General features: G+C 37.4%; 1 protein-coding gene across 1 annotated transcript in view; it reads left to right on the top strand.

The window, feature by feature from the left end:
* The window catches only part of LOC130559877 (disks large-associated protein 2-like), a 29,813-nt gene extending 18,045 nt beyond the window's left edge, over window positions 1-11,768 (top strand). Inside the window, exons 7-11 of the mRNA XM_057343188.1 lie at window positions 2,936-3,021; window positions 3,112-3,566; window positions 5,654-5,745; window positions 6,604-6,756; window positions 7,458-11,768. Coding sequence (XP_057199171.1) covers window positions 2,936-3,021; window positions 3,112-3,566; window positions 5,654-5,745; window positions 6,604-6,756; window positions 7,458-7,658 — 987 coding nt within the window. The 3' untranslated portion in view covers window positions 7,659-11,768. The remainder of the gene's footprint in view (window positions 1-2,935; window positions 3,022-3,111; window positions 3,567-5,653; window positions 5,746-6,603; window positions 6,757-7,457) is intronic.
* The last annotated feature ends 315 nt before the right edge of the window (window positions 11,769-12,083 follow it).

The following is a 12,083-nucleotide window of genomic DNA, read 5'->3' as shown; positions in this document are numbered from 1 at the left end:
TACAGAGTCTTTGTGCAAACTTAAAGAAATAGTTCACCCAAAAACAAATATTCTGTCATCATTTACTCACCTTGACATTTTAAACCTGTATGACTTTCTTTATGCTGCAGAACACAAAAGAAGATATTTTGAAGAATGTTGGTAACCAAAAACTGTTGGTCCCCATTGACTTCTATTATATAGACACAAAACCTAAAACCAACGATGCAAGTCAAAAACCAACATTTTTTGGTTACCAACATCCTTCAAAATATCTTCTTCTGTGTTTTGCAGAAGAAAGAAAGTCGTACAGGTTTGAAATGACAAAAGGGTGACTAAACGATGTCAGAATTTTCAAGTAGATCGAGATTTATTCTTGTTTGCGAGCTGTGTTTGTTGGTGGTGGGAAAGTACTTGAATTTCTATTTAATTTTCAGATCGTCTTAAAGAAAAGGAAAACAGGACATGAAAACAGTTGTATGTCATCTCTCTTTATCCTCTTCCAGCTTGACTAGAGCTCATGGGGCCAGTCTGCTGGTGATAATCCACTCTTTCCTGGTTCCGTCATATTCTCGCCTGATTTTTTTTTTGGCACCTGAACCCAACGGAACATCCGACCTACACAAATACACACTAGTCTATTAATAGGAAAGCACTCAACCATCCTCCCCATTATTTGGTCAGATACTCAAATAAAATGAATTTCCATATTATTTCAGATGTCAGAATAAATAGCTGGAGTAGATGACAAAAATAGAAGCCGTTGGTGTAGCTCCTTTGATTTTCAAGAAAGCAGTCTAGTTTTTTCTGTCACGACACACGTTGCATATCAGCAAACACTCCCATTTTTCATCATATTTACCCAGAGTGCCTCCGTCCACGGTGCTGCAGTGTATCTGCTAGCCATAATCCCTGTGGACTGGCTTGCGTCTGAAGAAAACTAATCCTATGGTCCTAGTTCTAATGCTTGAAAGTATGATTCACTCAGCAAGAATACTTCCTCTCACCCTATCTGCTTGTTTAAATTCTCAGCGGCCAGGTCAGTGCATCAGGGAGTGCTGATTTGTCAGAGCTTTGATGTGAATCATCTTATCCTCTGATTTTATGGTCACCTTTTACCTGTCCTTCTCCAGCACTTGTGAGTCATACTTTCTTCAGATCATTTAATAGACACTTCTAAGTGACCGGAATCTTTTGTAATACACCTTACATATTAAAGGTTTAAAGTTATAATTATCTTTTTACCAGGGCATAAATACCACTTCACCTGACATTTTAGTCGAATCATTTTAATTGGTTAAAAAGTTTCTGGTTTATTAGTTACCAATCTGACAGTGACAGTTTTGTTGAAGTACTCGCTACCTCTCTGGAGGACTTAGTAACTCCAGCAGTTTCCCAGAGTCACTTTAATGCCGCTCATGGTTTATTAACGTCTGGCTTGACTTTTTGCCCTCTACTGCAGTGACTGTTAACTTCACTTTTTTAACTTAGGAAAGTATTATTCTTAGAAAATATTGTAAGGATCTTTCCTTTTGTAGGTGTAGAGACAGATCACAGAATGAATCAAATGTTTAAAGATTTGAAAATTACCATTTTTAAAATGTTTGGAAATCACACAATTCATTATGTTGGGTTGGTTGTAAATTCCTAGAAACAGTGTCAGTGTGTTTTTGGTAAATCAGACTGAGCTTCAACCGCCGTGTAATGATTTCAGAGTACGTAAATCACGAATGTGTTATTTGTCAGAATGTGCAGGTTGCACAGCACTGTTTCTGTTAAAGGGATACTTCACCCAAAAATGACTCACCTTCGAGTTGTTCCAAATCTGTACCATAGTAGGAAAAAATACAATGGTAGTCAAAAGTGCCCCAGAACTGTTTGCTGTCCTACATTCTTCAAAATGTCTTCTTTTGTGTTCAACTGAACAAAAAAATTATAAAGAATTTTTTCCTACTATGGTAGTCAATGGGGAGCCAAATCTGTTTGGTTATAAGCATTCTTCCAAATATCTTTCTCTGTGTTCATCAGAACAAAGAAATGTATACAGATTTGGAACAACTCTAAGGTGAGTAAATGATGACAGAATTTTCATTTTTGGGTGAAGTATCCCTTTAATAAGTGGTTATTTTTATCTGGGGTGAATTCTTGAACACAGGCTATAGAAACTTGGCGTCTTGGAATTTTATACAGTATTTTTATACAATACATTAAGCACATTAGTATTGATCTGGGCAAATCCAGCGTTATAGATGTAACATTTTCTGTCAAAACTTGAAATTTAAATTCTCAGAGAATGTATTTATTACCAATATATTGAGCCATATGTTTATATTCGACTAAACCCCTGGTGAGTAGGAATCAGAAAAATGTCTTTGCACAAGTTTTTTTATTTTAAAAGAGAGAAAATTTCATGTGTTACGAATGTGACAAAAAAGGACTCATGTTTTTGAGAGACGACGTGTTTTGTAGGATTTCTGTGAATTAAAATGTGCAAACCAGAAGCTGTAATACCCAACAAATGGAGAAGGGATGGCTCCTCGTAGAACATGAAATTATTTTAAAGAATTTAATTTTCATGTGCGGAATATGGACCGTTATGGATGTGACAATTCTGTTATGGATGTGACAGTTCACTTACCTGACTACAGAAAACTATGCTTTAACTCAGAAGAAATGCTTTAAAAAATAGACTTCACATGGGAATTTAAAACACCAAATACTGACATCTGACATATCAGTATGGTGAAAATGTACAAAATGGCACTGTTTTCCAGCTAATATGTTTTTATTATTATTCGTTTTTAACAATAAGTAAAAAAAAATGTGTGGTGGCGTAAAAGTAGAAATGTAAACCACTATGATGTTTGTTCCAACAGCAGACATTGTTCCTAATGAGCCCTGATGTTCGAGATGTATGTTGTCAGTCATGAGGTCTGTTTTATCATTTCTCTCGCAGGTGGAAGCGGCAACTGATTCTGAGTGTGAAAGTAAAGGCTCTCGAGAATATCATTCAGTCGGGATTCAAGTGGAAGATGAGAGACGGTAAATATCCATTTGTATCTCTGGGTTTATAAGGTAAACAGGTACACTGCACCAAAGTACAAGTTCTTGTTTAAAATCTTTGTCATACAGTCAAGGGAGGTTTAAGCGATCCAACAGCGTCACGGCCGCTGTTCAAGCAGATCTCGAGTTGGAGGGTTTTCCTCTCATGGAGGATAAAGGTCTTCAGTTCGGTGGAGGTTTCCAGCGTCACAGTGAGCCCAGCACACCCACGCAATACGGCGCCGTACGGACCGTCCGAACCCAGGGCCTGTTCAGTTACCGCGAGGACTACCGCACCCCCACAGAGCCCCCGAGTCCCCAGCGCAGCCCCGAGCCCTGGCTGGAGCCATCGCCGCGGGAACCCTTTGCCACGGTAGCGGTTACCGTGACTCCGCCCCAACCATCAGATTCGGGAAGAGCGTCACCGTCGTGCAGGAGGGACGGAAGCTGGTTCATGCAGCTGCTGCACACGGAGACGAAAACGATCGAGGGGTGGTGCAAAGAGCTGGAGGGAGAGGCAGAAGAGAACGACCTGTCAGAAGACAGTGAGTTCAGTTCTTGCAGTTTGGTGATCTGATTGCGTTAAATCTTTATATAATAAATATAATATCTGTTTGGTATGGAGTTTTCAATAAGGTTTCAAAGTGTCAGGTACGAATCCAAGGAAGGTGTCACATTGAACGGTGAAACGCTGGCTGAGCTGCAGGTTATTAGAGGCTCACACTGAGCGAGCTGCGGTGTGAGCAATTACATCTGTCAACATCTGTCAGGTTTCCATGGCAAAAAGCTCTGAGCGGCGCCGAGGCTCTGAACGACAGAGAGATGGGGAGACGATGTAGAAAAGTTCAAGCATATGTAAGAATGCATTAGAGCAGTGGTTCTAAACTGGTGTACATACCCTATAGGGGTTCATTTTTCTATGTTAAATGTATACATTTCTACTTTTTTACATATTCAGGTCAGGATATTAATATAGAAACGTTTAAAGAATTTATGTGAAACAAAGCACAGAAAACAATATAAATACATATTCCATATTTCTCATTAACACACTGTACAGTGCACTATATGGACAAAAGTATTGGGACACACCTATCTGGGGGGCAGTCGTGGCCTAATGGTTAGAGACTCGGACTTGTAACCCAAATGTTGCCGGTTCTTGCCTCAGTACCAGCAGGGATTGTAGGTGGGGGGAGTGAATGATCAGCGCTCTCCTCCACCTTCAATACCACGGCTGAGTGAGACCCTTGAGCAAGGCACCGATCCCCCCAACTGCTCCCCGGGCGCCGCAGCAATGGCTGCTCACTGCTCTGGGTGTGTGTGTTCACGGTGTGTGTGTGCACTTGGATGGGTTAAATGCAGAGCACATATTCCAACTATGGAACACCATAGTTGACCTCACATCACTTTCACTTTAGTAAACATGTTTTTCTATTCCATTAATTGCAGTTAAAACAAATATTAATGCTGAACCATACAATGCCATATTAAAGCATTTTAACAGTTTTGGAACTTTTTCTGTTCTGAGATGACTGTTTACAAGTCATTGATGAGTGTCAAAGCCTGCAAGTCATACCAGAGGGGTTCAGCTGGGTTTAGGTCTTTATGCAGACCAGCACTTCTTCAACACTAGACTGAATCAATCATTTCTTTTTTATTCTTGCTTTGTGGGCCCTGGCCAAACTGTTGCTTTCAATTAGAAGCACACAATTCTCTAGAATATCTTTATATCCTGTTGCATTAAGATTTGTGCTCATTGACATGACAAAAGTAGTCAAACCTGTTTATTAGAACAAGGCATCCCAGTACTTTTGTTCGTATTGTGTACATGTAAAGGACCTTATTCAGGACTGTATTGACTTTTTACGACAGTTTTCTTATAGATCGAACTAGGGGTGTTGCAATATAGGGGTGTCCACCACCTTGCTATTGATGGTGGTGGTTTTCTACCGGTTAAACACTGCCTAAAAGAGCCTTCGAGCATTGAACTTCAAGATCATGGGTTTGATTCTCAGAGAACACATGTACTGATAAAATGTTTACCTTAAATGCAATGAGAAACACACAAGCATAAATGCGATGTTTCTTATTACCATTAATAAAATGACTGCGTTGACTGTCACTCACATGTGAAGTGCTTGTTAAGATAGAAGAGAGTTCAATTTCACCATACAAAGATCACTGACAACCTTCCCATCTGGATTTCAATTATAAATAATATCCCCGAGAAATGATTGCCCTTGTCTGCTCCGACTGTCAAAAAGCCTCAGGTGTCTCTTTAAAGTGAAACTATCTACTTGGCTTTTTATTTACAATATTAATTGTTTTTGCTCTGGGGCAACATAAGGCAAACAATGCGGGGAAACACTTTATTGGAGTATGAGAGTAAAAGTGAACATTTCTGCAGTTTGCAAACCGTTTTATTCAAAGTGGCAGTTTTTTGTCTTGTGTGTGTGTGTTTTTTGTCTTTCCTGTAAACTGAACCCATGACCTTGGCGTTGAAAGCAGCATGCACTGTACCAGCTACAGGAAGTTCACATCATTTTTGACTGTATAAACAAACAAAAAATGAATTTTGTCCTGAAATGGCATGTAGTTAAATATTTACTTTTGTCTTCTTGTCGTTTATTAGTCCTGGGGAAGATCAGGAGCGCTGTAGGAAGCGCACAGCTCCTAATGTCTCAGAAATTCCAGCAGTTTTATTGGCTTTGCCAGCAAAACCTAGTAAGTAACATATTGTACACACAAACCAGTGCATGTCTGTGAATGTGTGCAGGTATGTTATTTTTGTTGTTGCTATGGCAGCTTCTACACACTTTCACGTTGGTTGTCTATTCTAGTTAGGGTGTTTTTGGCAGCCTTTAGTCCTGTTGTCATATTCATTAACTATGATACACAATAACATCTGCGCTGAGTATGGCAAGAACTCAAAAGCAGAAAGCAAAGTACAGTGATGTTTTGGCAAACAACCTTAATTCTCATAAATAAAACACTCTTTCCATGACAAACACACTCAGAGTTTACAGTAATTTGTCCACATACAGATTTCTGAAATGATAACAAATCTAACCTGCTTCATTATTTCATGTCACTTGGACAAAAAAAAAATGTACACATAAATTTGATTATAAAACTATATACACCAAAGTAAAAAGTCTCAGCCAATCATTCGTGCCTTTAATCTCGCAACTTTTAGTACATCTTTTCCACATGAAGCTCATAATGTGTTTTTGGGTCAAAGTGAAATGACGGAGCAGGTCACAAATGGTAAAACACGCAGACGGAAATGCACTGAGAATGAATTACGACCGCCGATAATGTTGTTTATTTGCATGTGCTGTCTGTGTTGTTTTAGCACTCAATGTATTAAGGAATTTTGTAAATCAGGTAACCGCGCAAACTCGCCCAATTTGTATGGTGCAGTTGCCAAGCTTGCGCTGGGTGCTTGGTTGTGCATTTATAATCCCACCACAACCTGGCATACTGCACGTCATAGACTTTTCTAAATCAGCTCTTTAAAATTCAGGAAGGGTTGACAAACTATACAGAATATAGAGTTTGATATCTTTGGTTGTACTTTAGGACCCCAGCGCCATGCCTCGACCCACCTCTCAGGATCTCGCTGGGTTCTGGGACCTGCTGCAGCTCTCTATCGATGATGTTACCTCCAAATTCAATGAACTGCAGAAGATTAAGTCCAATGATTGGAGACTTATTGAGAGTCCTGTGAAAAAGGTGAGAGCTGAATTTGTTACCCTCCATCAAATTTGTCCTGAAACATTTAAGAAAAAGTTAACAAGAATTTTCTTTAATTTGCAAAGAATTGTTGCAAAAGCACCACCAAAGTATCATAAAAGTCATTATTCCTGATATAGGGATCTTTGTTTTAGAATAGACAGAATTATCATGTAAAAATGAACAAAAATGAACAAAAATAGTGGGCGTGGCTTGTTTTTTCACTGCAATTTGATTGGATGTATAAAATGTTACATTTTGAAATGGAACTGGGAGCAAACTGTAAGTTTAGGGGGAGGAGTTAACGGATGCTCTGCCCAAGCCGTCATTTGAGATGGATAGTCACTAGAGGGCGGAAGTGCATTTTCAGATTATAATTGAAGATTATGCGGGCAAAAAAGAGAACAACCCACATTGGTAAACTATTTACAATAAACACTGCAATATTTCATGGAAAAAAATGGGAATTGTAATTTATAATTTCACTGGGACTTTATCTTATTTTTACTCTGCAAAATATGTTTCATAGATATTTTTTGATCATTTTTATTATCACACAAATTAAATAGAGTAGTACTTTTAATCTGATGTACTGCTTGAGACAAGTGTTAACTAAATCAAAAAAGACTATACATTTGTGTACAGATTCCCAAACACATTCAAATTTTGTATTATATTTCATATATACTCATTTGTTTCAGCTCCCACCACCTGTACCAAAGAAAACCCTGCATAAAAGTGTGACGAGAGAGAAATCTCTAGACCTACCTGACCGCCAGAGACAGGAGGCGAGACGGCGCCTCATGGCTGCCAAACGCGCAGCTTCATTCCGCCAAAACTCAGCATCAGAGCGAGCCGACAGCATCGAGATCTACATCCCGGAGGCCCAGACGCGACTCTGAGAGTCACAGAAAACACCTTCATCACGCCCTTATCATTCTCAGTGACTAAACCTGTTAAAAATGCCACACCGCAGTCATCAGAAATGATCCAAACACTATAGAAATTTCGTTCTTTTTTGGAGTTTTATCATCTTCGAACACCACTTTAATGGTGTTGAAAGGGTTTTGTACCTTCTTTTGGAACTGCCTGCAACATGTTAAGCCAGTTTGAGTTGCAATTGTCTCTTAATGGAGCCATACATCGCCAAAATAACCATATTGCACAACATATCGCAATTGTAGACCAGTGTGACAATGAAGTTGCCTGACAGAGTAAAACTTTACATAATCTTTAATCGCACCTGAATAATGCGTCAAATCTGAATCCCTCTCTGAGTGCCGCTGACATCCTTTTAGCACTTTTTAAGATAAAAAATTGACATTTTTGAGGCCTCAAACATTACCGTTCCCTTGTTATTATAAAAATTAGGACCCAATGGAGAAAAGCTTCAATATTTGAGAAATGAAGATGAACAAAAATCTAGTTCCATTTATTCAGGTGTTACAGTTTCATTCTCACTGATTCCTCTGTCTCTCTACACAGTAATGTTCATTTTATTTTATTTAATGAGTTTTCTTCTCATGAATTCTCATTGCATGTGCCAGTGCTGAAATACCTCAATCATACATTTTGGACTGAAGCTATAGGTCAGAGCAAGAAGTCACAGCCTAAAGAAGTGATTTTCATACTGTTACGGTTATGGGGGTATACACTGTTCCTTTAGAAGAACTAGACAAGCTGGTTTTCGTTTGTATTGTGATAGCACATATACAGCTATTACACATTCATACTTTTATGGTTTATATCATTCTAGAGGAACTAGGTTTTTGGATGCAGTTGCTTAAAACGTAAATTTTTGCACTTTCTTCTAAAAGTATGTCTGTATGTATTTCCAAGGGAAATGAATTTACTGAAGTTCTCAAAGATACCGTTGCAGTTGAATTGCAAGGTTTTGTGCGACTATTGATTTATGATTTAATCTCTCAGAATGTTCCATCCCTTCAACCTTACGTGGTTATTTAACAGTAAAACTGTTTACATTATTTAGTTCTTTCTGAAAGGGCCATTTTTCCTCTCCATCTGCTCTTATCACACATCTGGCCTGTGATTTTCACTGCTTTTGTGCCTACATGTATTTTGGGGTTATGACAAAGCGAATCAATGAATCTGTCTGAACTGAAGGAGAAGGTCAGAGGCCAAGGGTTTCTATTATTATCTAGATGACTTGAAGGTTACTGATGGATGTTTCTTTAGTTTATGTCATAGTGTATGTTTTTTTATTTTCTTTAGTTTAAAGATTCAGGGAGCTTTTTATCTCCTTACATTGATTGATGAAAGAGAAACCACACTATTAATATCTGGTAGTAGTACCGACAGACAGTATGCCTCTGTTTTTTGTGTCATTTTGCTGATTTACAAAAAAGTATGTTTTTATCGTCAAAAGTATTATTAAGACTGCATGCAGTCCACATACAATTCCAACAGTATTTGTCATTTCAACTATTTAAATCAAACCTAAAGCTAACGTGTGCAATCTCTCATTGTTAAAACATTTTCTTTTTAAATACCTTAACTTAACAATCAGAGACAATTTTATAGTTTTTTTTAATAAGAAAATTATGCATAAAAGTTATGAAAAAAAAAAAACGGTGACCCGAGCAACTGCCATTGTTTGGCAGTTTGGGCAGATTGTTTGAATAATTCTGTTTATTAACACTGGTGCAGAAATGATGACTATAATCAAATATAACAGTAATTATTCAGAGTCTACTTGTTAACGTTTGCTCAGACAGCCCACCGTAAACCACATGATGGTTATTAAGATGGAAAATAATCATGCTGCTATCAATTGTTATTCAATCAATTAATTTGTTTTAAACATAGTTTTAAAAATACCCACTATTCCCAATACCCAGAGAGAGATTTCATGAAGTCAACATACCCATTTGGCTCTAACATGTTGACTTTTGAAGTTCTATTAATATTAATCGAAGATACATGAAACACTTCTGGTTGTGTCTCAGTAACATTTACAGCCTCTGAAGTGTCACTGCCGACAGCCTCAAAAACCTGTTTCCCAAAGACTGTGTTCAGAATTCACTGAGCACAACTTGGCATTTTACCCAACTTTTTTGTTGTTGGACATCCTGTGGGATCACCCAAGTTCTGTAAAACCAATCGGAGACGGTTTTCATTCATTTTTTTCACTACTGTATATCTTATTACAGGTATAGCAAAGTGTCGACAGGCACTAGTCTTAATTCACTAACTCATTTCAAATGAAAACAGATTTTATGTTCTCTGAGGAGACCGCCCTGTATTTCTTTCTGCTTCAGTGGGTTATATATGGAGGGGAGGCCGGGGATTAGAGGACATTAGTTTTATCACTTCCACTCAACTTTCTTGTAACGTGATTGTCTCAATTTCCTTTGCGCGATTTGACCTTGAGGGAGCTTGTAGGAAGCAAATATTTTCTTTTCATTTCTCTGCAGTAATACTGTTCTGCTTTATGTCATCGCTCAAACACAATTACAACATTTCATCCGGAAAAGTCTTGTAATCGAGTGACTTCAAGCTATAGAAAATGTTAGTTTTATATATTTTATTTATCCTTGTGCACATTTTTGATAACACACCATCAAGCCAAAACGCACCATTCAAGAAAATGCTGTAATTGTGATCAGCATTATTTTGTCATTGTCGTGCACTGGGTGATAGCTCGGATTTTATAGCATCAAAAGCTTTATTTGATCATTCTTAAGAACAAATCATTTATATCTCTGTAGTTTGTATGTAAAGGAGTAGTTTAAATGAGGGCTTATGATGATAACGGATGTTCTTCTGGCCCTTCCAAACCATAACCTCACATAAAATCGGCATGCTCGTACCGAAAGTGTTTTTTTTCTGAATGCGAGATCATACTGAGCCATTGTATGAATCATTGTGTTTCTTATTTTGGGAAATTCTATTTATTTGATCTTTTTTCTATAAATAGTGAGGAAAGATGGATGGTGTCTTTGCTGCTGCATTGTGGAATCTGTCCTTTCTAATCGACTTGTCAAGTTTTCAATATGCAAACATGCCAGCCCACTGTAACACAGGCAGTGTTTATGTGCCAAATATGTTTATGTGCCACATGTTTGAACAGTTTCTGCTGTTTACAGATCCTTGTGTCTTCCCCATGCTTCCTCATTATCATCATTTCAACATAACACGCTGTCTACTTTACAGTGAGCTGAGCTCTAAACACATAACAGATGCTCACCTTCTCCTTAAAAACATTTACTGTAAGGAAACAAAATCAGTTCAATTGATTGATGGTCACAGTTTCTTCAACAGAGTTGCACTGGGTGATCATTTTGTTGAAATAAACTTTCATAAAACATACATTTTTATTGCCATCTCACATACGTGAGTATTTAGAAAAAGACTAATTCGAAAAGATTTGTGCTTCAGACCCATGGTATTTTAAAAACAGCTAGTGGGCCTTCAGTAGGCTACTTGAGTCTCATGGACTTGGTCCGATTCTGTTTTTTACTGTAGAGAAGCTTTGTCTTGGGACTGGATTAATCCTGGATCTCAGATTGTGAAAATATTATAAAAGTTTAGTGAAATTAACAATTGAGAAAGGTAGTTGTTTAGCTGAGTATATTTTCATTTATTATACTGTATATCATATCTATTTGAAGGGTGAATATAAAACCAAATATTCATTATTTGTACAGAATTCTATAAATATATATATATATAAATATAAATACATTATTATTGAACCTTTGTTGAAACAAGTTTTTTTCTGCACTTCCTTATTGGTTGAGTTGTTTATTTATTTATTTTTTGGTGGCATGCACCATTCTGATGCTGAATGTGGGAACTCCTGCTTCACTTTTTGAAGGTTGTTTATTGTTAATTACAGTTTATTTATTTTTTATGTATTCATAAAATGTTTCAATTGATATTAACACAAATTTGACCTGTTTAGATTTGCTTTTGCTCATCAGGATTATTTGTTTTCATGTCCTAATTATTACTATCATACATTGTAAATAATTCAGTCATTAAATTTTTGGAAGGAAACAAATGGATGTGGATTGTATTATTTGACTGATGTGTAAAACACTCTACATACCACAAAGACATGTTACTTTATAGTATACCCACCTCCAACACAGTATAGCCCCATACCCTTATAGTGTACTATTTTAGTCCTACTGTATGATGTACCGCAGTAACAAGAGTTCAATTGATGTACATTCAGTGACTTCCTATCCACCATCAGGGAGAATTCCAGAGTATGTATTGACTGATGAATAACACATGGGTCATTCTTTAGTTAGGGGTACATTTGACATTTGAAAACGTCAAGAAATCTGCATACTGAAATA

Source organism: Triplophysa rosa, linkage group LG10 (assembly GCF_024868665.1).
Source record: "Triplophysa rosa linkage group LG10, Trosa_1v2, whole genome shotgun sequence".
NCBI classification, from domain to species: domain Eukaryota; kingdom Metazoa; phylum Chordata; class Actinopteri; order Cypriniformes; family Nemacheilidae; genus Triplophysa; species Triplophysa rosa.
This window is presented reverse-complemented; position numbering and strand designations above follow the sequence as displayed.